Raw genomic sequence first — 26,861 nt, forward strand, 5'->3', positions numbered from 1 at the left:
AGACTGCTATCACCAGGGGGGGTTGAGATTGCGTCAGTTGTGGAAGCTGACGCATCATATGCTAACATGGGCCCAAGGCAAGATGCTCTCGCTCAGGGCGATGTACATCCCGGGGGTCCTGAATGTAGCGGCAGACTCCCTGTCGAGGCAGGGAGTGATGCCGGGAGAATGGAGACTCCACCCCGAGGTGGTGGAGGAGCTGTGGATCTTCTTTGGGCAAGCCCAGGTGGATCTGTTTGTGTCTCGAGAGACGACACACTGTCCAGCATATTTCTCCCTCACGCATCCAGCCCCGCTGGGGCTGGACGCAATGGTACAGACGTGGCCGAGGCTGCGTCTGTACGCCTTTCCCCCTCTGCCGTTGCTCCCAGGAGTGCTGGAGAGAGTCCGCCGGGATGGGGTTCATCTTTTATTGGTAGCCCCGCTCTGGCCTGGCCGAGTATGGCTCACCAACATTATGTCTCTCCTAGAAGGTCCTCCCTGGGAAATCCCAGTCCGGAGAGATCTTCTTTTGCAGGCCGGGGGGTCAGTACTGCACCCGCGTCCGGAACTGTGGAAACTGTGGGCTTGGCCCCTGAGGGAGCCCAGCTCATGAACATGGGTCTATCTACTGAGGTGATAGAGACCATGTTGCACCTCAGAGCACCATCCACAAGGAGACTTTTCGCACTCAAATGGAGAGTTTTTGTCACCTGGTGTACGGGCCAGGCTTTGGACCCTGTTAACTGCCCGGTCGGTTCAGTTCTTGAGTTCCTACAAGAAAAATTATCCGCAGGGTTATCACCGTCGACACTGAAAGTATGTGTCGGCAATATCTGCTTATCATAATCCATTAGATAATGCATCATTAGTGAAACACCCGTGGGTCACGCGTTTCTTTTGTGGTACCTTGGGGGCTCAGACCTGCGGCACGCTCGAGGGTGCCTACTTGGGACCTGGCCATAGTTTTAGAAGGCCTTATGTTGGCTCCCTTCGAGCCATTAGAGGTGTCAGAAAAGTTCCTCACACTAAAAACAGTGTTTCTTCTAGCGATTTCATCACTGAAAAGAGGAGACCTACAGGCTCTGTCAGTAGCACCCTCTTGCCTTGAGTTTGCACCAGGAATGGTGAAAGCATTACTCTTCCCGAGGGAAGGATATGTTCCCAAGGTCCCGACTAATGTTCCGGGACCAGTAATGCTGCAGGCTTTCTGTCTGCCTCCTTTCACTAATCAAGACCAAGAGAAGCTAAATCTGCTATGTCCGGTCAGGGCCCTAGATGTATATGTCCACAGAGCTGCCCTGTGGCGAAAGTCAGAACAGTTGTTCGTGTGTGTTGGGTCCCCGAGTAAGGGAAAACTGGCTTCAAAGCAGACGCTTAGCAAGTGGATAGTCGAGGCTATTTCGCTCGCTTATGAGTCGGCCGGACAGCCTTCACCAATGAGGGTCCGCGCCCACTCCACTAGGAGTATGGCTGCCTCTATGGCTCTTATTTCGGGAGTTTCATTGTCAGAGGTATGTGATGCGGCTGGGTGGTCCTCTCCGCATACATTTGTGAGGTTCTACAATCTAGACTTGGCCTCTACCCCGGGGTCCCGGGTGTTTCTGGGTTAATTCACACATACAGACACTTGGGACTCTGGCGGGGTGGGTATTGAGTTCCCCTAGCATTTCGACGCAGCTCGAAGTTCCATCGAGATAGGGAACGTCTCAGGTTACGTATGTAACCATGGTACCCTGAGAGGGAACGAGATGCTGCGTCGTTATGCCATACTCCCGGCATGCCTGTGATCGATTTGTTTGGCTTTTCCAGAAGCTAATGACTGTTTGGTCCAGGTGTGCTTTATAGCTCCTGGTCGATGACGTCACCCACCCATGACGTATCTTCCCGCTATTGGACTGACTGCACCAGTGCTTCATGACGCATCACGCAGAGGCGTTCCCCTAGCGTTTCGATGCAGCATCTCATTCCCTCTCAGGGAACCATGGTTACATACGTAACCTGAGATGGTTTCTTTTACTATGGCCACTCTGTACATGAATATGCCTTAGAATCAGTTTGGAAATATGCTGATCTTTTGATAAAATAACTGGATGTTTCCTTTATTCAGGCATAGCAGCTTTACATAACATTCCCACCGATTCTCAGCAATTCATCTTCTAAAAAGGGGTTTAACTTGTGAAGAGCACTTTATTTTCTGATTTTAAATCTTCCAGATTTCAGTGATGAAATTTCTATGCTGAATCTTTCCTATTGACAGGACTGGATAATCGCTTTTTCGGCGGTAATCTGGAGACAAGCACTGTCCTCCAAATGAAGCTTTGGTTTGTTGCAACCTTTGTTCCAACACATAGGAATTATTTAAAATCATCATCAATAGTTCCCGTTCATAGGGAACTCCCGCTGCATCACCGCTCTGGGAACGCCTCTGCGTGATTGCGTCGTGAAGCACGTATGTCATCAGTCCAATAGAGAGAAGGAACGTCATAGGCGGGTGACGTCACTGACCCGGAAACTATAAAGCCCACAGGCAAACACGCGCCTTTAGCTTCTATTGCCTTCACCAACCGCTCTGTGTTATCTTGTCCGTCAACTCTGTGTTTGTGTCTGAGTTCAGACTTTATTGTTTGGTTTGCACTCACACGATATCACAAGTATAAGAGAGATTATGGCGAGCGAACAGCAGTACAGAAAGTGTGTTCCTCCCTGCTCACGTTACATCACGAGTGGGGATACACATTTGATGTGCGTTGTTTGTTTGGGAGAGCAGCACGCGCAGTCGGCACTCGAGGGTGCCGGCTGTGAGCATTGTGAGGCGCTGCCTCTTCGCGTGCTGCGATCCCGCCGGGCGCTCGAGGAGGGTGTCCCGGCTTGCGTTCCCCGCGGCACGGGTCCCGCTGTTGCCGAGGCTCAGTGGCGGCTCATGTCGCGGGTATCGCAATTGGATCTGACGGAGGGGTTTGAGACGGGCTCCGCCCTATCTCCGCCTTCACCCGCCAGATCCGGCGTCGCTTCTCTGGGTTCGGGAGCCCGCGCTGCGGTTTCTCCCGCTCGAGGGGCGGCCGCGGCCATGGCCACGGCGCTGTAGTTGTATTCCTCTGAGGAGGTGGATGTCTGCAGCGTCGATGTAGGGGCTGAAGACTCGCCACTTCAGACCCCTGCTAGTGAGGAGCTTATGGAGGTTCTGAGCAGAGCAGTGGCCAAATTAAATATCGACTGGCCACATGAGCACAATGAGCGAGCCTCAGTTAAAAGCAGGCTCGATGAACGCTTTCTCCCCTCCCCCTCTGCTCAGCCTCCAAGGCGGAGCTTGCCGTTTTTCACGGATCTCCACACTGATGTGTCGAGATCGTGGAAGCGGCCCATGTCTTCACGAATTTTCAGCCCCAATACGTATGTGTATAGTAACATCGCGGGGCTGAATAGGCACGGTTATGGTCATATGCCTAGAGTAGAAGAGACGCTCGCGAGCCATCGCTCTCGCCTGATTCGGCATCAGCCATAAAGGCTCCATCTTTGCCCACAAAACCCCTGAAAATAACATCTTCATTAGTGGGCAAAGTGTACTCGGCAGCAGGCCAGGCCGCTGCATGTCTGCACACCATGTCCATCGTGCAGGCATACCAGGCCGACCTGCTAAGAGACCTGGGCGAGAGCCATGAGATAGGGGCAGATATGATAAATGAGTTTTGATCTACCGCTGATCTTGCTCTCCGGACCACTCAATCTATGGCATCCCTGGTGGCCACGGAGAGGCATTTATGGCTCAATCTCACAGAGATCAAAGAGAGAGATCAAAGTTTCCTGCTTGATGCGCCGCTGTCTCCGGCAGGCCTGTTCGGTGACGCTGTCACTACGGTTACCGACAGGTTCCTGGAGGCAAAGAAGCAATCTGCGGCGCTCAAGCAGTTTCTCCCCTGTAAGCCCCAGGTCTCATCTGCTGCTGGGCGGGAGCAGCAAGCGCAGAGTACGAGCCCCTCACATAGAGCGCAGCAAAAACAGAGCGTCGCTACCCGCACACCCCCGCAAAAAGGGTGGGCCAGTGGTCGGCGCTCTCAAGCACAGCCTTCCAAGAAAGCTGATCTGAGGACAGTGATTATTTCGAGGAAGGCTGCGTCTAAGAAGTCCTGACGCTTCCGGGCTCAGGGCGGTGAGGGTGATCCCCTCCACGGGCGGATGGTGTTTACCGCAGTATACGGTACCCGTGCGTCCGCGGTACCCTTACAGGGTCGTTCCGCCAACCCCGCCCGAGCGCCGGGGCGTGGAGGGCCCTCGCAGGTCATCCGAGGATGGAAATTGTGCTGCTGGGCCAGTTGTTCCCTGCCGGTTTGCCGTTTCAAGGCGCTGCGCTCACGGTGCAGAGTACATCAGAGACCAGTCTCGAGAGGCTGGTACCCTTAGTAGATTTTGTGTCAGAGTGGGAGAATCTGCCACATATATCTTGATGGGTCCTGCGGTGCATAAGAATTGGGTACGCCATTCAGTTCAGGTGTCTTCCTCCCAGTTTCAACGGGGTCCTCCCTACGTTGGTGGGCCCCGAGCAGGCTCTGGTAATGTCTCAAGAAGTACAGACGCTGCTGCAAAAGGGGGCGATAGAGAGGGTTCCCCCCCAGACAGAGAGTCAGGCTTTTACAGCCGGTACTTCATCGTGCCAAAGAAGGATGGAGGGCTGTGCCCTATCTTAGATCTTTGCGTCCTGAACCGAGCAGTGGCAAGGCTCAAGTTCAGGATGCTTACACTCAAACAGATTGTGTCTCAGATCAGGTCCGAGGACTGGTTTGTCACGATAGATCTCAAAGATGCTTACTTTCATATTTCCATCCTTCCACAGCACAGGAAGTTTCTGAGGTTCGCTTTCAGGGGAGAAGCGTACCAATATCGGGTGCTTTCCTTCGGTCTAGCCCTTTCACCCCGCACGTTCACGAAGTGTGTGGACGCTGCGCTGGTCCCTTTGAATAAACATGGGAAACCACGTACTCAACTACATCGACGACTGGCTGATCCTAGCACAGTCAGCTCGTCTCGCAGCTCAACATCGAGATGTTATTCTCGCGCACATGAGGAAGTTGGGGCTCAATTCCAAGAAGAGCGTTCTTTCTCCAGTACAGAAAATAACGTATTTAGGAGTGAACTGGGATTCGGTCTCTATGCAGGCTCGTCTGTCTCAGCCTCGAATAGGGTCGATCCTCTCAGCCATGAAAGGGGTGAAAATAGACCAGCCACTTACTGTAAAAGAGTTTCAGAGGCTGTTAGGTCTGATGGCAGCAGCATCCAACGTAATTCCTTCAGGTCTGCTGTACATGAGGCCTTTACAGTGGTGGCTCAAAACCAAGGGCTTTTCCCCGAGGGGGAACCCTTTTCACGTGATCAAGGCAACGCGGCGGTGTCTCCGCACCTTGGTCATGTGGAAGGACCCTTGGTTTCTGGCCAAAGGTCCGTCGCTGGGGGCACCGTGTCAGCGTGCGTCTCTGACCACAGATGCCTCCCTGATGGGCTGGGGGGCGACCATGAGTGGTCGTTCCGCCCATGGCCTGTGGCAGGAACACCAGCATTCATGGCACATAAATTGCCTGGAAATGATGGCAGTGTTTCAAGCTCTGAAGCACTTCCTGCCATATCTCAGGGGCCGGCATGTGCTTGTTCGCACAGACAGCACATCGGTGGTCTCCTATATAAATCATCAGGGGGGTCTACGATCTTGTCGCTTATACAAGTTGGGGCGCCTTATCCTCCTCTGGGCTCAGAGAAAGTTGCTGTCGGTCAGGGCAATGTACATCCCAGGGAGCCAGAATGTGGAAGCCTGTCGAGGCAGGGGCCGAGGCCCGGGGAGTGGAGACTCCACACCGAGGTGGTGGAGCTCCTTTGGGAGAAATTTGGCAGGGCTCACGTAGACCTGTTTGCCACACACAAGAATTCTCATTGTCCGCTGTGGTTCTCCCTGTCGCCGCCAGCTCCTCTGGGACAGGTGCGATGGTATAGGAGTGGCCGAGGCTGCCCCTGTACGCCTTTCCCCCGATTGCTCTGCTTCCGGGAGTTCTAGAGAGAGTGCGCCGGGACGGGGCCAGTCTTCTGCTATTAGCCCCGTTTTGGCCGGGCCGAGTATGGTTCTCGGACATCTTGTCCCTCCTCGACGGCTCTCCCCTGGAGATTCCGATCAGGAGGGACCTTCTCTCTCAAGCGGGCGGGGTCTTCGTGCACCCTCGCCCGGAGTTGCGGAAACTGTGGGCTGTCGTTTTTTTTTATGCTCACAAGTTCAACAGTATACAAACAATAACATAATATATGATGATAGCAATTAGAAACAAACAAGAATAAAATACAAGAGATGTCTGATCTCACGTGTTTCAGATGAAACGTGCATGAGAACGTCATGAAAGCTTGCCTGTTACCAAGCGCGTGCATGAGACGCTTCAAGCTTTCATGACGTTCTCAGGCACGTTTCATCTGAAACACACGCGAGAACGAACATAGCTTGTATTTTATACTTGTTTGTTTCTAATTGCTATTATCATATATTATGTTATTGTTTGTATACTGCTGTGAGCATAAAAAAAACGACAGCATCAGACATCCACATGACCAGAGTTTTTTGGCGCGTGCACGTCACGCTTGACCCTTCAAGTTACGTCAAGCGTGAAATCAACCCTCGCATGCACACGCAGATAACTGCTGGTCGGATGCAATATATTGTTATTCTTCTTACAAACACTTATCCATTGGGATAGTATGGATTACTGTAGTTACTGCTGTATGTGCTGTTTGATGCCTTAACTCTTAGAAACCCAAATGAGTTTTAATTAGCAGAGATTATTTATTTATCTGTGTTCATCTGAGGAAATAAAGTCGTAGGCTATACATCTCGGATTGCATGAGGGTAAAAGACGAGTAAACGGTGACGATATTTCTGCGCACACTGTATTTTCAGTGTAACAGTTACATAATACTAGACAAAAGTCCCTGACAAAAGTCTTGTCGCTTATCTATTTTGTAGAAATACCTCATATTAACCTGACTTTTAATTAATCAATTGGTGTTAGAAATAGCTCATATGAAAAGCTAAAACCCTCCCAAATGATGTTTAATGCACCGAAATAAATAATTTTCACAGAAGAAATATTTATCATTTAATCAAGACAGAAAGGTCAAATTTTGGCAAGACAAAAGTTTTGTCGCCTATACAGAAATGTAACAAATTTACTGCAAATACAAAAATCTGTCAGCAAATTAAGTTGTGGTGCTGTGAGATCCAAATTTAATATCTTGTATGACTTCCATGAGCTTGAAGGACTGCATCCATGCGGTTTGGCAAGGATGCATACAATTTATTGATGAAGTCATCCGGAATAGCTAAGATAGCAGTCTTGCATGCCTCCCAGAGTTCATCAATATTCTTTGGTTTCGTCTTCCATTCGTCCTCTTTCATCCTACCCCACATATGCTCAATGACAGAGGTGTGGACTCGAGTCATGTGACTTGGACTCAAGTCAGACTCGAGTCATGAATTTGATGACTTTGGACTCGACTCGACAAAATGTACAAAGACTTGCAACTCGACTTGGACTTTAACATCAATGACTCGTGACTTCACTTGGACTTGAGCCTTATGACTCGAGAAGACTTGCTACTTTTTGGCAATTTTTCTTTCACACGGCCGCGCTGCTCTCAGTGAAATAAGCTGCACCTGTATGCATGCAGAGAGCACGCACGCTGCCAGCACGAGTCACGACATCCAATCACTGTAGTCCCACGTTGGTTTGATTCGACAGTATCCATAGCTACCAAGTCCGCGTATAACACGTGACTTATTTGGGCTTCTTTTTTTGGCAAGTCGCGGTAAAAAATCTCGAGTTGCGGGTCGCGGTTTTTTGGGCTTATTTAAAAAAATGTGGTTGCTTGTTAGGAAAATATGACAAGCAACTTCGTTTCTTTACATTTATGGTCGCTGTTTTGTCCAAATACATTGCCTGACACTGTCTTCTCACAGCTAATAGCCATAGTGCAACGACACAAGTGCTGTATTCATTCGTCCTCATACATCCCGCCTCCTTCCCCTCTTTGAAGAAAAATTGCGTTCAACGTGCAGGCATGTGATGTGATGTTATAAATGTAATGATAGTTCGTAGACGTAAATAGACGAATACATTTTATTATTATTTTTTTTACAAACAATGCAACAAGCAGAGATATACAGAGATGGAGAGGAAACAGGAGGTAAGCCACCTAATTTAATTTTAAAAATATTTTTTTATAATGTAGGCTATTTATTATGACTATTATTATTTGGCTATTATAAAAATAAATAATAAAAAAATATAGGCTACTAATAATAACAGTAGGTATAGTTCGAATGTATATTATTATAAACATGTCTCTATATTGCAGCGCTCTCAGTGTTTTCCTGGGCACCAACTCCCAATCATAGACTGTAAAAAAAGTGCATAATAATCCTATATAGTAGCTATGTGACATTAGTAATTTTCAACACTCTTTAGGGCAGATTGCACATTGAGATGCAGGGCTGATCCTTTTTACGGTTTATAGTGTGCATGTTCACCACTGCTCCTTATATGTGTGCAATAACTCCGACTGGAGTTACCATAATCCTTCACGTCACTTTTTCTCTTTTTCCATCTCCAAACCTCTTCTGTTCACAGTCTTTATTGCAACTTGAAGAATTTTGTAAAATCCAATCTTTTTAAACTCCACGAGATTTCAATTTAATATGTTGCAGGCACATTTATTGATACATTATTAATCATAAATTATACTGATGATAATAAATTATATAATAATATTGGGCTTGTTTTGGGCCCCCCACCCCTCTAGGTATTCTTCATACCTGAGAAGAATACGAAACAGATGTCAGAAAATCTATAGCCTCACATGGTGCATTTGAACTCTTTACTCATATCAATGTTGTTGTGTCAATATTCATTGTCTATAATACACTACGGTATACAATAATATTTCAGTTTCAGTGTATGCAATGTTAAGAATATTTTCACTGCTTCAAAAGTCATAAGAAAGCCCTTTCCCTCCAGACACTGAAGTCATATGCTTTGCCATGGCAAGCAGGCATAAAAAGTATAGCAAAACAAAATAACAGAATAAATTAAATTATTAAAGTAAACCAAATTAAACCAAAAATAAGCTAAACAATATTCCCATAATGGCCCTAATTTTAGGCTAAAAGGACCTATATCTATTTGAAAGTTTAACTGTTTTGCAATATGAGGTCAACACAATACAGGACTGAAGCTGCTGTGCATTGTTCTAGTGCAATATGCTGTTGAAATACAAGCATTTTCTGTGAAAATTTACATTTTCTGTTTTTTTACTGTATTTGCTTAATGTCATTGTATAAAAAGAGGTTTAAATAAATACAAATCTTACAGACATACATAATTTGTATAATTTTTATTTTTGTGGTAAGATGACTTGAAGTGACTCGGAACTAAAATGGTAGGACTTTGGACTCGACTTGAGACTTGTTGGCTTTGACTTCTGACTCGACTCGAGACTTGACTCATCGTTGACTCGACTTGACTCGGGACTCGAGGGCAAAGACTTGAGACTTACTTGTGACTTGCATAACAATGACTTTGTCCCACCTCTGCTCAATGATGTTCATGTCTGGTGACTGGGCTTGCCAATCCTGGAGCATCTTGATCTTCTTGCCTTGAGGGACTTTGATGTGGAGATGGAAGTATGCGATGGTGCACCGTCCTGCTGCAGAATTTGGCCTCTTTTATGGTTGGGAATATAAGAGGTAGCCAAGATTTCTTGGTATTTTAGACTATTGATGTTCCCTTCCATCCTGCAGATCTCGCACACCCCCATACTGGATGTAACCCCAGACCATGATTTTTCCGCCACCAAACTTCACTGTTTTCCGGGTGAATCTCGGGTCCATTCAGGCTTCAGTAGGTCTCCTGCAATATTTGCGACGACTGTGGTGTAATTCAACTGAAGATTCATCTGAAAATCCACCTTCTGCCACTTTTCCAGCGTCCATCCTTTTAGCAGGCTGTGGGCCTTGGCAAATGCCACGCTGTTTTTCAATTGTATTTTGTTTAGTGCTGGCTTCTGGGCACTGATTCGACCATGGAGGCCATTTCGAGGCAGAATCCTACAAACTGTTCTGGTTGACACAGGGACTTCAGATGACCGGGTCTCGTGGAGCTCTGCTGCAGTGGAAAATGGGCTGGCCTTGGATTTTCGAGCCAACAAACGGTCCTCTCGAGCAGTTGTCATGCGGGGTCTGTCTGACCTGGGCTTGTCAAAAACGTCTTCAGTCTCTTCAAATCTTTTTTTATCCTCTGTACTTGACGCTGAGACACATTGAAGGTGTCTGCCACATCAGCAGTGGATCTGGTCTTCACCCTCTTGATAATCAAAACTTTAGTCACAGGGTGAATCTTAGGCATGTTTGCAGAGGTCTAGTTGCAGTTGATGTGAAGGTCTAGTGTACTGGGGTTCTTTTTATACACACTTGAGACCTAATTGATCCAATATTAGTCACAGGGGAAGCTCATATGACAAGGCGACAACACTTATGTCTTTGCAATAATTTACTCAATGGGCTTTACCAAGCTGTGAATATTAGAATACTTTATATTAATATAAAGTGGAGTGGAACGCAGCACTGGTTGAAGATCGGAGTCATCGGGTTGTGTAGATGTGCTCACAAGAACAGAAAAAGGACATTAGACTGTGATGTTGACTCAAGGACATGAGAGCCCAGAGTAGCATGAGCATCCAAACTATAAAACATTATGAATGTGGGTGGAGAGGAACGACCTGCTGCATGACAAACAAGTTGTAGGGGGCACCCCTTGCTAAAGCAGTAGAGGAGGCAACCCCCTCCTAGTGGAGTGTGAATCCTTAAAGGGGGGGTGAAGCACTCAGTTTCAGTCAATCTCATGTCAATCTTGAGTACCTATAGAGTAGTATTGCATCCTTCATATCTCTGAAAAGTCTTTAGTTTTATTATATTTATAAAAGAAATATAGGCTGTACCGAGTCTTTCCGGAAAAAAACGAGCGCCTGGAGGCGTATCGTGTGGGCGGAGCTAAAGAATGACGAGCGCACAAAGCGGTGACGTCCTCAAGCTTGGAGAAACCCATGGCTATCGATTCTCAGCTAATACAGATATGATCCAAAATCAGATTCGGAGGCTGAAATAATTTGAACAGGAGAAACAGCATCAGCAGGACGTCCGTCTCTGTGGTATGTACTGTATTTAGTGGCCTGTCAACATTTGTGTGTGTTTACTCGCAGTTTATGAGGACATGATTCGGTTTATGGACTATTGCATGCAACTAAACAATAGCAGTAGCAAGCAAAACGGTTTTGCACTTCAGACTAGTGTAACGTTATATATAGAACAACAATGGACTATCCGAGGCCAAACGATTGATTTGTGTGAAAAAAATCCCCAAAAGCGATCAGTAACGTCGAGTCCATCCGCCAAAGATTAATAATACATTACAAATATTGCTGCCGGAAGAAGCGTCACGTCAGCTTTGACAGCATTGGCTGTCGTGTGTCTCGTGACCAATTGCGTCATTACGTCAGCTTTGATTGTAAAATAGAATTGGCTCTCGTGTGTCTCGTGACCGATCGCGTCATTCAACTTGTGTGTATCATTTGAATTAGAAATATGAATGAACAAGTGTGTGTGTGTTCTGTTCGCAAAGGAGCACGATCATCATTTCAATGACTAAAACATTAAGATCAACTCTGCACTTCACATGAAGATATCGTATGACTTCAGAAGACTTGGAATGCAAGATGAGTTAATACTTTTATACAGTTTTTGGTCAGTTTTTGCAATAAATGCATGTGACTGTACATTTATTTGCCTGTTATGTGTTTTAGATTGTTGAGAGTTGGTAGGTTTAGGGTAGGAGTGGAGTTAGTTGCTCCAAAATATAAAATTAGGCTATAAATATTCATTCTGTGAGATCAGGTTGGCGCATGTATGTTTACACAAAGTCATGATTTTGATGTCGAAGTGCACACGATTACGAGAGTACCTGCGCCCCAACAGTAGATGCCAAATCTAGCTCGTAGAATCTGACAAAAGTCAGCAGAGACGACCAGCCTGACGCGTTACAGATATCTTGGAGGGAAGCCCCCGACAAAAGTGCTTTAGAAGCAGCCATACCCCTGGTAGAGTGCGCCCGGACAGCCAGTGGAGACGGCTGCCCGACCGCCTCATAAGCAAGTGAGATGGCCTCGACCACCCACTTGCTCATTCTCTGCTTAGACACTGGAGCCCCCTTCTTCGGGGCTCCGAAACAGACGAACAGTTGATCGGTCTTTCTCCACAGGGCAGCTCTGTGGACATACGTGTCTAACGCCCTGACAGGGCACAGCAGATTTAGTCTTTCCTGGTCTGACGTCGTGAAAGGAGGAGAACAGAAGGCTTGAAGAGTAATGGGGCCCCGTGGGCTCGTAGGAACCTTGGGGACGTAACCTGGTCAGGGATGCAGAAAAGCCTTTACCATACCAGGCGCAAACTCTAGGCATGAGGGCCCAACCGACAGGGACTGAATATCTCCTATTCTTTTGAGAGACGAGATGGCCAAAAGAAAGATAGTTTTCAAGGTGAGGAACTTATCTGAAACCTCCTCTAAGGGTTCAAGCGGGGGCTCAGATAAGCCCCGCAGAACAATGGCCAAGCCCCATGCCGGGACCCTAGCGTGCATAACCGGCCTCAACCTTAATGTACCATGGAGGAAACGTGTAATAAGAGGGTGTCTTCCCAAAGACACTCCACCCAAAGGGACGTGGAAGGCACCCAAGGCCGCCACGTACACCTTTATTGTGGAGGGGGTCAACCCTGCCGAGAACCTTGCCTGCAGAAACTCCAGCACTGTACCAACCGGGCAGTTAACTGGGTCCCACTGGCGTTCTCTGCACCATGCTGAGAAAAGTTTCCATTTCAAAGCGTACAGCTTCCTCGTGGACGGAGCTCTGGAGTGAAGGATGGTCTCCACGACCTCGGCCGAGAGACCCTTCTCTATGAGCCTGGCCCCCTCAGAGGCCAGGCCCACAGTTTCCACAACTCTGGGCGTGGGTGCAGGAATCTCCCGCCCGCCTGAGAGAGTAGATCCCTCCTGGTCGGAATCTCCATCAGAGAGCTTTCCAGGAGAGATATCAGGTCCGAAAACCAGATTCTGGTCGGCCAGTATGGAGCCACTAGAAGTACTTGGGCCCCGTCCCGGCGTACCCTCTCCAGAACTCCTGGAAGCAAGACAATCGGGGGGAAGGCGTACAGGGGCAGCCTCTGCCACTCCTGTACCATGGCATCCAACCCCAGCGGGGCTGGATGGGACAGAGAGAACCACTGAGGACAGTGAGAATTCTCCGCCGAAGCAAATAGGTCTATCTCTGCCTTCCCATATACCTTCCATAGGAGCTCCACCACCTCGGGGTGGAGTCTCCACTCCCCGGGCCTCGGCCCCTGCCTCGACAGGCTGTCTGCTTCCTGATTTAGGACCCCCGGGATATATACTGCTCTGATGGACAGCAATTTCCCTTGGGCCCACAGGAGGATCCGACGTGCCAATTTGTCCAATGGACGGGACCTCAGACCCCCCTGATGATTTATATAGGCGACCACCGATGTGTTGTCTGTCCTGACTAACACATGGTGGCCCCTGAGGTCGGGCAGAAACTGTTTCAATGCAAGAAACACTGCGAGCATCTCTAGCCGATTTATGTGCCAGTGCCGCTGATGTTCCTGCCATAGACCCTGGGATGAGCAGCCACTCATGGTCGCACCCCAGCCCGTGAGAGAGGCATCTGTCGTTAGCGTTACACGACGAACATGAGCCCCCAACACAGGACCCTGAGATAGAAACCCCAGGATTTTCCACATGACCAGAGCACGTAGGCATCGCCGCGTGACTTTGATCGTGTGGAGCGGATTTCCCCTCGGGGAGAATCCTTTTGTTTTGAGCCACCACTGTAGCGGCCTCATGTTCAGTAAGCCAAAAGGTATTACGTTGGACGCTGCTGCCATGAGACCTAACAGTTTCTGGAACTGTTTCACAGTGACGGCCTGGTCTAGCTTCTGCTCTTTGACTGCTGCCAGGTTCGATGCTATGCGTGTTGGTGATAATTGCGCCCGCATGATTACCGAATCCCAGTTCACACCTAGAAAAGTGGTTCTCTGAGCCGGAGAAAGCACACTCTTCTTGGCGTTCAGCCTCAACCCCAATTTCGACATGTGTGCGAGAACAGCATCTCGATGCTGAACCGCCATCTGTTCTGTATGCGCTAGAATCAGCCAATCGTCGATATAATTCAGTATGCGGATGCTCTGCAGACGCCACGGCGCCAGAGCTGCATCCACATACTTGGTGAATGTGCGGGGTGACAGTGCTAGACCGAAAGGAAGTACTCGATATTGGTATGCCTCTCCCCTGAAGGCAAACCTCAGGAACTTCCTGTGATGTGGAAGGATGGAGACATGAAAATACGCATCTTTGAGGTCTATGGTGACAAACCAATCCTCCGATTTGATCTGCGATACAATCTGTCTGAGTGTGAGCATCTTGAACTTGAGCTTGGCCACTGAGGGATTTAATAGACGCAGATCTAATATCGGGCGTAAGCCCCCATCCTTCTTTGGCACGATGAAGTAACGGCTGTAAAACCCAGACTCCCTGCCGGGAGGAGGAACCCTTTCTATAGCCCCCTTTTGCAGGAGTGTCTCTACTTCCTGTGCCATCACCAGAGCCTGCTCCGGGCCCACCTCTGTAGGTAGGACACCGCTGAAAGGAGGTGGCCGCCTTTTGAATTGAATGGCAATTCAAAATTCAAAATCCTGCCCTTTCGATTATCTGCAGGACCCAACGAGATATGTTTGATAGACGTTTCCACTCGTCTAGAAAATCTACTAAGGGAACCAGCCTCTCGAGGCTGGCCTCTGGTGTACTTTGAACAGCAAGCACAGCGCCCTGAAGCGGCGAACCGGCAGGGGACAACTGACTTGACTGCCCGCGGAGACAGACTGCGCCCCGGCATTGCGGCGGGGTTGGCAGCGCGGCCCCCAGAGGGTGCAGCAGGGAAACGGGTACCGTTGGCAGGGGTAAACACTGTTTCCCCAGGGGGGGAACCACCCTCAGCTTCTGCCGTCAGGAAGACAAGCACCCTCAGCTTCTGGCGTCAGCAATCTTCATTTTACTTTTAATGCACAAATACATATAAATAAATAAACAAACAAACAAACAAATAAATAAATAATAAATAAAGCACAATTGCTTAACAATCTGTGCACCATTAGGTTTAAGACTTATATGTTTCCATCCTGAATTCTGAGCTGGTGTGTTGAGAAAGAAAATTTATGTGAATTCAGTGCATGTATCATCATCATCATCATCGTCATCATCATCATCCTGCCAGATATAAGTTTGTAATCTTGATGCTGCTAAAAGTAGACCTAGTATTTGCACTGCATTCATAATATCACCTGACTACTGATCAGAGGCGATTCCAAAATTATTATTATTATTATTATTATTATTATTAGTAGTAGTAGTAGTAGTATTTTGCTAAAATTAGTTCATAATAACAAAAATATGTTTTCCTTTAACATGTTTTTTAAGGGTACCTCTAAATTATGCACCATTTATCATCTGTAATGCCATCGTTTAACCTCTAGATGGCGGTATATCCCTACTGTATGGCTGTGTATTCCTTGTTTGCTGAATTTTGATTCAGACATAATTAGTTAGTTTGCATTTGATTTGGATATATGTATATATATATATATATATATATATATATATATATATATATATATATATATATATATATATATATATATATATATATATATATATATATATATATATATATATATGAATCATTATAAAAGGCTACTCTTTGTCTAAGTTGAGTTTTATATTGATTTGAAGTATCAGTTTTGTATTATCCTACAGTCAAAACTGGACAAAGAGAAAGCATTTCCTTTTTCATACTAACTATATAATAGCTTGATCTGTCTACACAACTACACAATCACTAATCAGAATCAATATTGACAGTGACCAGAACGATGTTTCAAAATATATAATTGATTTTTAAATACCATGAAATGTGGTCTGAAAAAGTTATTCAGAATGGTATTGTTACATGGCCATTAAAGAATGGGAATGAAATTTTTTGATTGTGAAGTTTAATATCAGCTCAGTGGTGTTTATATATATATATATATATATATATATATATATATATATATATATATATATATATATATATATATATATACAATTCCAAACCAATGACTACACCAGCTCGAAATTCAGGATGAAAACATACGTCTAAAATGCACAGCTTATTTAGCAATCGTTGTTTATTTATTTATTTATTTATATGTATTTGTGCATTAAAAATAAAATGAAGATAAAGATGTGTTCTGGCGTCTGAGGTTTGAACCAACTTGGTTGAACCAATCAGATAAGAGTAAATCGAGCAGCTCATTTGATTGGCTCCAGAAGAAGGTGGACCCGCCTTCCTCCTCGCGCTTGATAAACTCAGTCAGTGACAGAATCGTGCCAAAACTGTAAGCACAGCTAAAAGAAAGACGGAACTGTGCAAATCGGTTTATTTCGGGAGCCTTTTTGCCCTACGCACACAACAAGTCATTTAGACAGTTGCAACAGTTTATTTATTTACACAAAGGTTGGTTTTACACGCTCAATCTATTTCACAGTTCCTGACTCTGTTTTTTCCGCTTGCAAATCGATGTTCACAGGCGTGCAATGCTTTTGGCCGTATTTTGGCGAAATAAACGTGTCAAAAGGGTAAGCGCAGAAAAATGGAAGTCAGAAGAATACAGATCATATTTATTTTGCGTTAACATGAAGCTGCAGTTTCACAATACATGAATTACACTTATGAAAACAGTAAAATGCTGCAAATATTTTTTTCTTACACTTGAAAGGCAATTTACACCTTTGCGAAACTTATCTTGTGCATGCAAATTTAATTTAGGCTTGCAATCTTATGTACACTTTCACAAATCTTACCCTACGCTTGCAATTCTATATGGCATCAATTTACCTTCATACGCTGGACGGTGCAGGTGAGGGCAGAGATAAGGCAGCGCCCGTCTCTAACCCCTCTGCAACGTCCAATTGTGATCCCCACGACCCGGCAGCGGGACCAGAGCCGCGGGGAACACGAGCCGAGGCACCCTCCTCAAAGAGTGCCCGGTGGGAGCGCAGCGTTCTCAGTGGTAACTTTTCTCAATGCTCGCAAGCAGCCCCCTCGAGGGCTGCCTGGGCATGCTGCGCTCCCAAGCAGGCAACACAGAGAGAGTGTGTATCCCCACCCGTGATGTAGCGTGGGCAGGGATGAACACACCTCTTGAAATTGCTGCTATCACTCGCCATTTCTCTATCTATTTTATTTTCTCTTTTTTTGTTAAGCAATATTTAACAAAAGGGTGGAAAAACTCTTGCAAATAGACAGACAAAAACACCAAATAGACAGACAGGTTCACACAGATCGCTTGCTGAAGGCACAGAAGCTAGTTCCTGTTTGTTTTCACGGATGCTTTATAGCTTCCGGTCGATGACGTCATCACACCGACGATCGATCGATTTTCCAATGGAATGGTTCTACATGCACTTCACGACGCATTAACGCAGAGGCGTTCTCACAGCGTTTCGACGCAGCTCGAGTTCCCCGAAAGGGAACTCTAAATCTTTACAGTGTGTTTGTGACAGCAAGAAATGTCACAGCAAACACACAGGCATCGTGATTTACTATCTAGAAGGGGACCTGAGTCAGTGTGTGTGTAACACAATCACTATTCAATAATGACCTGCAATTAATACATTAGAGAGCTATGTAGCAAAAATGTGCCTATGAGTTTAATGTCTCGAGGAATAATTAACTCAAAAGGGATTTAATATTCAATATTCATGAATTTATGAATATAATTTGCTAGTCGTTCATTACGTATTAAAATTTTCCAATAAGGAAAAATGTTTAATTAAATACAAGTAACCCTTTACAGAATTGCTTGAAATTATCTTACTAAGTTTGTCCTGCAAATTAGTTATAGACTTTCAAATCAATTCTCAATAAAGGATTACTGCTTTACGAGCGCATAAGAAACATTAACTTTACTGATCAGGACAAATCATGTTTCATATGTTCGTACAGTTTACTTTACTAAAATAGTAGCATAAGCAGTTTAGGTAACGTTAGATCGTAAGTTTCATTGACTTCGTGTATGTAGAAGAATGACAGATTCCATTCATTAAATGTCTTTTCGAAGTTTAATAAACACAGACTAAAAATAACACTACAATTCACACAGAAAGTACATACTAAATATGCATAAAGAGAGTAGAAATATAGATAGTAAACGAAAGAATATGGTACATAAATGAAAATGGAAAGTTGGTGGCCGAGTAGAGAAGAAAAAGCTCCAAAGAAATGTTTCCACTTGTCTTTTAAGACAATTAATCCACACCCCTTCTGGGTTAGTTTACCCAATCCAGAGGGTGAATTCTGAGCGGGAAAAATTCTCTACCACAGATGTTAGGGCAACTGGTCTGAAGTCATTGAGGCAGGTGATCTTTGAGGACTTTGGCACAGGAATAATGATGGAGCATTTAAAGCATTGTGGGACTGACATTGGCTTAATGAAATGTTAAAAATTGTGGAAAAAACAGGTGCCAATTGAGCTGCACAATGGCTAAGCAAAGCAGGACTGATCCCATCCGGCGCTGCTGCTTTCCTGCTCTTAAGCCTCTTAAATGTAGTTCTCACCTCATCCTCCTGGATGCAGAAGGGTGGTGTTAAAATGGGGTCGGGGGGAATGACTGGTGAGGTAGGTTTTTCAAATCTTGCATAAAAGTTTGCATAAATGTCTGGGAGACTTGGGGTTTGCAGTAGGCATTTGCATTGGTGTTGAGGTGTCGGTTGTATGTAGTAGCAATATCATTATATCATAGCTTGAATTATATATTATATTACATTATACTTAGTTTAGTAGATTATTAGAGTAAATTATACATAGTTCAGTAGATTATTAGAGTATATTAGCTTATATCTAGTTGTAATACCTATACTACGTAATTATAATATATATATATATATATATATTATTAGTAGTAGTGTTATTATTATATATATATTATTGCTATTATTATTATTATTATTATTATTATTATTATTATTATTATTATTATTATTATTATTATTATTATTATTATTATTAATATTATTATAAGACTAGACTGTATTAGGGAAAGCTTTTCCCATCCCTGTTGCAGTTTGCTGTTCCACAATTCCAGTCCCATAAGCACTGCACTATTGCACTCCCAATCAGCACTGCACTCACAATAATTTATTTACAATCATTCTGGGCATTCACTGTCATCACTAACCCAAAGAACTACTGAATAGTTGAACACAAAGTTGTGTGTTTGTGTGAGTTGTGTGTACATAGGTTAATACAAGCAGAGTAAAATACTTTATTAATACACAGGCAATAGAAAAGGGGTGTGCCCACACTATGACAACTTGGTTGCTCAGGATGAATAGATTTGTGTGCGATGCATTGCTTTGGACAGCAGGTGTCACTAGGGAGCACACCGTTTCATGAGGCTTCAGGTAAATGAACCTTTTGGTGAACCAATGGGCTGAAAAGCCTCAGTGGTTCAGGAAGCCTCATTTGGCCATCACTACTGGTGGCTAATGCTAATTAGCGAATGTACTCGCAGCAAATTACTCGCCAATGTAAACAACAGGCATCAGTACGACATACACCACATATATACCATCTGAATATATACATATGTGTCCTTACATCGCTTCATAAACGCATTACAATGAGCAATAATGATTAGGTGCATAAACAATAGTTGCAGTCCTGTCTTCCTGTGTGCAACACTGAAATGGGAACCTATGGAACCAACTTTGGTTCCTATATGACAGGCTTTCTGACACTACCACTCTGTTTCGCTTATATTTTATAGGGGCTGTCCGGTGTACAGTATATGTATCTTGACTGGCCAGCCAGTCGGTCACATCCTTATCTTTCAGACGTATGCCATATTCTTGTAATATTGTTTGCTTTAATCATTTTTTACCACCAAAAGCCCCTGGGCTTGACGGATTGTAATATTTTTTTTTTTCATGAGCTCAGACATGTCGTCTATCTCTCTCTGCGTTTCACAAAATAATTATCAGATGAACGGTGACATACAAATTTTTATTTCCAGAATATAAAAAATTAAATGTTTACTATGACAAATTATATCTCATCCAAATAAAAAAGAAAATTCTCACACATTGCATAATTTTTCACTAACACGTAATCAACCATTGTATCAATAATTTTACATACATCGTGAGGTTCATTTCTTGTCATCAGTATTACACATACATAAGTACAAAGGCATAATATGTTACCTATTTTAAAGGATTCTTTACATTCAGGCATCATTTCGAGAATATTTTTTATAGTTGTACATGGTATGCCATCGCAGCCAATAGTCATGTTTATCATATCACGCCATTCGTTTGATAATCTCCTCACAACATTTATTTGGGTCTTTAATTTCACTAATCATTGTCTGTTACATTAACAATCTTGTACAGCAAATTTGATATTTCACATCTGACCCGTTGTTTAAAGAAATATTTAGCCAGGCAGGTAGAGCAGAGAAGGTTTCCCATTGCAGGATCAGCAGGTAGAATCAACAACAGTAGCAGCCTCGGTGGCTAACTTCCAATTGTCAACGGCATTGTAAATTACTTCCTCGTAGCTTTCATCCACAAGCTTCTGCCTCATAGAGGCCAGTTCTTCCACAATGTAGATCTCATCTCTTAGATCGCACAAGACAGATTCAACAGTACCTTGGATTCTTTGCAGGTGAGGCCTTAGACCGAGCGGCTTCAGCGTATTTGCTAAAATGTTTTTTTGCTCGGGCTTAAGCAGTTTTTGACTGATCTCATCGTAACATCTGTAAAAATAATAGGGAGCTGGTTCAAACAGACATGAGTGTCTTGTTTGCGAAGGGTGATCCACTTCGCATCCTTCACATTCCTTTTTCATTCGTTAATTGATCAGGTGTTCCAGAAGGACCCGCCTTAATGATTCTGTGGCCCATTACACCAATGCAGCAGTCCACACCATCATCACCGGGAATCCCAGAGGGGCCCTGGGGAAGAATAGTTTGCGAGGAATGCCAGATTATTAAAGCCCAGTTCTGTACAGACTGTAGTCAGCCAGGTGTTGCATTTTTGGTGATGACATCCATCTGTAGACAATGATAGTGGTTCAGTGTTGAGAGGCGTAGCTTCGTTTTCCTGAGACATGATGCATGAATGCTGTAGAGGCTTCTTCTGCGGACAGATATTTAATGATTGTAGAATGTGGGTGGGGTTACATGAACTACAGCCTACTAGGAACGCACCATTCAGGATGAAATAGCTTCACTTTGATGTGGTTGTAGCGATCAAACACTTCACACCACTTAAACATCCTGTCTATTTAAAAAAATACATCTTCCAGCACAGGCACGTTTTTCCACTGAAACATAAATTTAATGCAATAGTATTTCAAATGATCCGCCTCAGATATGGACCACGAACGCTTCGGCAGTTCCTTTCCAAAATCGCTTCCGAGTATGTACACATAATCTTCGGGGTGTTTGTTAACATGATCCCCGAGCAGTTTGAATCTCGTCCCCGTCAACCCGTTCCACTCGACTATAAACAGGGATTCGTCTCCTTCGTCTTTCAAATCATGCCACACTCGCGTATAAAATAGAATCCATTCCTTTTCTGTGAAAACCAGATTTGGGTCATCCGGTGTATTCGTTGTGTATCTATCATCGTTGTCAATATTGATCAGCCTAACCTAACCAGGTTTTTTTTAAATTGTAACCACACACACAAGTGCCTGTCAAATGAAAATCGTATTGGACATCATCCAGCGGTTCATGGAGAAACTTGGATAGACAAAGCCCATGTTACTTTCTCGGGGCAAAAGATAGATGATCCATAGACTCGACAACGGTTCTCTCGGGAGTTTTAGGTGCAGAGACTTCAGCCATTGTTACAGAATAGTTTTTCTATTTGAAAAATAAAAATAAAAACACAAGCTTTGTTCTGTGTTTAGATAGACTGCTTAATTGCTCGGCCTTTTAAACACACACCGCAAGGAGTGTGGGGGGAGCAGGTGCATTCTCCAGCACCGATGGGGGTGCTAGGGGCGGAGACTGGGGGTGTGTGTGTCTTTACACACGCTCCCACAGCTCATTCCACTTCTGTCATCGGAGAGAGAGGACGCTTTTTACACCGAGCTTCATAAGAAAACATTGTTTTTTTCTAAAGAAAAATTTAACAGTGTAAGTGAAATAACTTAACATTATTAGTACTTTCTTTCTTTGATATGTTTAATACATATACCTTTTGAGCCTACTCTATAACTTGTCTTTCTATTTCTGGAAAAAACTTTTTTATGGAATTTTTACGACCCCATCAATCAATCAAATTTTGACACAAAGTCGGCTATATTCTCTCTTGCAAATAACAATGCCAGTAATAATGGTTAACTTCTGATGACATTTTGGGACTCTGACCTTTACAAAGTCATTGGCCAAGGCCAAACTGTGAAACAGCTTTTTTCAGACTTTTGTTTCATAACATAGATGTTTAACATCACATCCTGTAAATAAACATAAAACTGAGATAAGTTACTCAATTTAACCTTGGACATGTCAAAGCAGATCATCCGGTCAACAGCCACTCCTGTTACAAAAGTACAACCTATAAAACATTTAACTATAATAAGATTTTTATTTACATTCCTTCCCTGACTGTTGCTTAAGCAACTCACTTTAAAGGCTTGATCATGGTGACTTTAGTGAATTTATAATGAATCAATAATTTTATGAATAATTAAAATTTTTGAAACTCTTATTTTTAATTTTTTTGTATCTTATTTGTCTGTCTTTCAGATTGTTTCTGATCCCAGAGTGCGTATTGAACAGGCGCTCAGAAACGCAGGTCTCCATAACACCCCTTATGGAAGACAGACTCTGTCTGAGATCCAACCTCCAAAACCACCCAGACGAGACATGGAATCCACTGCCTTCAGAAGCTGATTAATAATTAAATAAATATATTAATCTTTTCACATATATTAGTCATACCCCGGTCTACCTTAAAATGTGTGACATATCATTTTACAATAATAATAAGACTTTTTATTTTATTTATTGAATTTAATGTTCCCTTCCAGTCAGTCAACGTTCGACGTACGTCAGACTTAGACCGACGAATTGGAATTGGGGATCACTTCTGGGAGCCCCTATCAGCTTCGAGATATAGAAAACGGGCCAATGAACACTGCCGTGCGTGCTTTGCATATCGCACCCCGCCCACTTTGCGGGTATAAAGCGTTCGCCACGCACTGTTGTCATTCACTTCGGAGCCGAATGGCGTTGATGAAGCATCTGACTGCCTTCTAGAGAGAGAGAGAGAGAGAGAGAGAGAGAGAGAGAGAGAGAGAGAGAGAGAGAGAGAGAGAGAGAGAGAGAAAGAGAGAAAGCGTGTGCCGGGGGAAATTGCTCTTGTGTTGGCAAGACGGCACAAGACAGCGTGACCGCTGCTGAGAGAGCTGCTGTTTTCACAGCAAACTGAGAACTGAGCAAATTACACTACACACACACACACCACACACAGTTGGTTCGGTGGGCGTGTTCCTTTTCTGGTGAGAACAGAAACAGGCTGCACACAAACCCTGTTATTCTGCTGCGGTCGATCCCTGGGTGCTTCAACACTAAAAGAGCAAATTTTCCTCACAAAAGAGCTACACGGGTGATGTGCCGTCCTTTTCAGGATGTCTTTCCACCCATGCGCTTCTGGATGCGGTCGTTCCCTGTCACCCGCTGATGGTCACAAACGCTGTATCACGTGCCTTGGCTTAGGGCACGCTGAGGTAGCGTTTGTGGATAGCTCATGTTCTCACTGCGGGAACATGACTATTTCGGTGCTTAGGTCGAGACTCGCCTACCTTCAGGAGGGTGGAGTCCCCCTACCCATAGCTCGATTTAGTTCTATTCCTGCCCAGCAGAATAGACCTACTTTGACGGAGGGCCGGGGTGACCTGTGGATCACTCCCAAGGTGTATGTGACCGCAATTTCTGCCCATCACGAGCTAGTAGAAGGTAAGTCTTTGGGGAAGCACGACCTGATCGTCAGGTTCCTGAGGGGCGTGAGGAGATTAAATCCCCCCCCCCCCCTATACCCTCTTGGGACCTGTCCCTGGTGCTCAGTGCACTTCAGAGACCTCCCTTTGAGCCTTTGCAGTCAGTGGAGTTAAAAATTCTGTCTCTAAAGACAGTGCTCCTGATGGCATTGGCCTCTATCAAGAGGGTAGGGGACCTGCAGGCATTTTCGGTCGACGAATCGTCCCTGGAATTCGGGCCGGACAACTCTCAAGTAATCCTGAGACCCTGCAAGCGCTGCCTTCGGAGGAGGCAGACACAGCCCTGGCTTTTTTCTGTCCTCTCCGAGCCCTTCAGACTTATGTGGACAGAACGCAAAGCTTTAGGACCTCAGAGCAGCTCTTTGTCTGTTACGGAGGACAGCAGAAGGGAAAGGCTGTCTCCAAGCAGAGGATGGCCCACTGGATAGTGGATGCCATTGTCTTGGCGTATGAATCCCAAGACCTGCCTGCTCGGGATTAGAGCCCACTCCACTAGGGGTGTAGCCTCGTCCTGGGTGCTGGCTCGTGGCGCCTCGCTGACAGACATTTGTAGAGCTGCGGGCTGGGCGACACCCAACACGTTCGCTAGATTTTATAGCCTACGTGTAGAACTGGTATCTTCCCGTGTACTAACTTGTCACAGAGTGACTTAATGTGACGGAACCTAAAATGGCGGGACCTAAAATAGCGGAGATTGTTCCGCCCGGACCGTTGTCCATGCAACACGCGACCAGTTCTGGTAACTCCGGGCAACTGAAAGGGAGGATTATTAAGAACAGGTGTGCGAATGGACGTGGCGATTGATGGTTGGACAATTCAAAGAAAAGGAGGCATATAAATAAGGTAACCGGAGAACAGCAAGGGGTGAAGTTGATTCCGGCCAGCGCTGCAGGGTGGGTGAAGTGTATCCCGGCAAATGCCGTGGGCGAGATGGAGCGATCGGTGGGTTGGAGGGACGGATTGAGGTGGATGGTACAGACTGGGCGAAGTGAAAACAGAGTACTGGGCTGAAGAAAACATGGAGCTAAGTGTTTGAAGCGTTCCCTTGTTGAAGCAACTGTGTTGATATGTATTATTACTGCCTTGAAGAGATTGTTTACATTGAGAAGTCATTGGGAACGTATTGAGAAGAGGAAGGAATGTGCTAAAAGGTCGTGGTCTTGACGTTTCCATATGATCATCCTCTGCACCGACCCTTTCCACGATCCAGGACCTATTTCCCGGCCCAACGTGGTGATCCTGACCCTAATTCACCGTGAGTGTGTGTGGAGTACAGTGGGTGAGTCTTTTTGATGTGTGTCCACCTGAAGAATTATAGTGTTGTGCTGTGCAAACGTTGTCAGCGATCCCTCCCCAGGCCGAAGAGAAAGCCCTGCAGTAGAGGAAGCGAATTGGTGACGACGGGCGATTGTTGCATATATATATATCCACCCGACTGTGACTCGTCAACCTCTTTCCCCACCTGGTGGCGGCGGGGCAGCTGTATGAAGTAAGAGCTTGCAGTGAATAGTGTGTGGAGTATAAAAAGAAGGGAAGTTGAATTGGCTGCTGTGTAGAAGGAGCTTATGTGCTGTCTCTGGATAATCGTATGTCTGTGAAGTGCTTTCAGGACTGAGCCAAGGGCTCTGCGTCATCGTGGGACTGTTCTACTATGTGTGGGAAGTCAACGTCAACGTGTTCCTTAGAAGTCTGTCCTAGTGAGGAAGGCTGGAAGTCCGCTGTGTGTAAACACACTAAAGCTAAGAGCCCAGTGTACTGCCCTGTATACTCACCTACACGTCTAAAGCTAAGAGCCCAGTGTACCGCCTGTATACTCACCTGTATGCCTAAAGCTAAGAGCCCAGTGTACCGCCTGTATACTCACCTGTACGTCCCAAAGCTAAGAGCCCAGTGTACTGTCCTGTATACTCACCTACACGTCTAAAGCTAAGAGCCCAGTGTACCGCCTGTATACTAACCTGTATGCCTAAAGCTAAGAGCCCAGTGTACCGCCTGTATACTCACCTGTATGCCCAAAGCTAAGATCCCAGTGTACCGTCTGTATACTCCCCTGCACGTCCAAAGCTAAGAGCCCAGTGTACTGTCCTGTATACTCACCTGCACGTCTAAAGCTAAGAGCCCAGTGTACCGCCTGTATACTCACCTGTACGCCTAAGACTAAGAGTCCAGGGTACCGTCTGTATATTCACCTGTAAGCCTAGGCTTGTACGAAGAAGAGAGAGAGCTGGGAAGATCTGTTGAGAGTCAGAAGCGACTCGTATCCCAAGGCCCCAGTCCTAGAGGGCTGGTTCCCCCTCTTTTAGTATCCCTTTCTCCCCTTTCCTATAAATCTCTTTTTAAATTAATAAACATTGTTTTTAACTTACCCTGTCCTCGTCTGTCTGGTCATTGGCGTGTTTCTGGGACCTCCTCGGGGTGGAAACTGGGGGAGGAGCGGGACTCGCGCTAGTGGCGGTCCGCTCCGGCCTGTGACAAACTTCTCATAGTCGGTAGCACCAAAGTGCCCGTTCTAGTGTTGGCTTGCTGCGCCACTCCCTTCCTCATGGAACGGATACGTGCGCTTTTATGCTCCAGTCGAGTTTCCCAGCATGGCGAACCCTGTCGAGTCCTCCGCAACCCGCTACAG

General features: G+C 45.3%; 1 protein-coding gene across 1 annotated transcript in view; it reads left to right on the forward strand.

Annotated features, from left to right (window-relative positions):
- LOC137075091 (coiled-coil domain-containing protein 148-like) overlaps nucleotides 1-23,146 on the forward strand; it is a 120,280-nt gene extending 97,134 nt beyond the window's left edge. Inside the window, exon 15 of the mRNA XM_067443291.1 lies at nucleotides 22,983-23,146. Within this exon, the coding sequence (XP_067299392.1) occupies nucleotides 22,983-23,129 (147 nt within the window). The 3' untranslated portion in view covers nucleotides 23,130-23,146. The remainder of the gene's footprint in view (nucleotides 1-22,982) is intronic.
- The last annotated feature ends 3,715 nt before the right edge of the window (nucleotides 23,147-26,861 follow it).

The sequence above is a fragment of the Pseudorasbora parva genome, chromosome 5 (assembly GCF_024679245.1).
Source record: "Pseudorasbora parva isolate DD20220531a chromosome 5, ASM2467924v1, whole genome shotgun sequence".
In the NCBI taxonomy this organism is placed as follows: domain Eukaryota; kingdom Metazoa; phylum Chordata; class Actinopteri; order Cypriniformes; family Gobionidae; genus Pseudorasbora; species Pseudorasbora parva.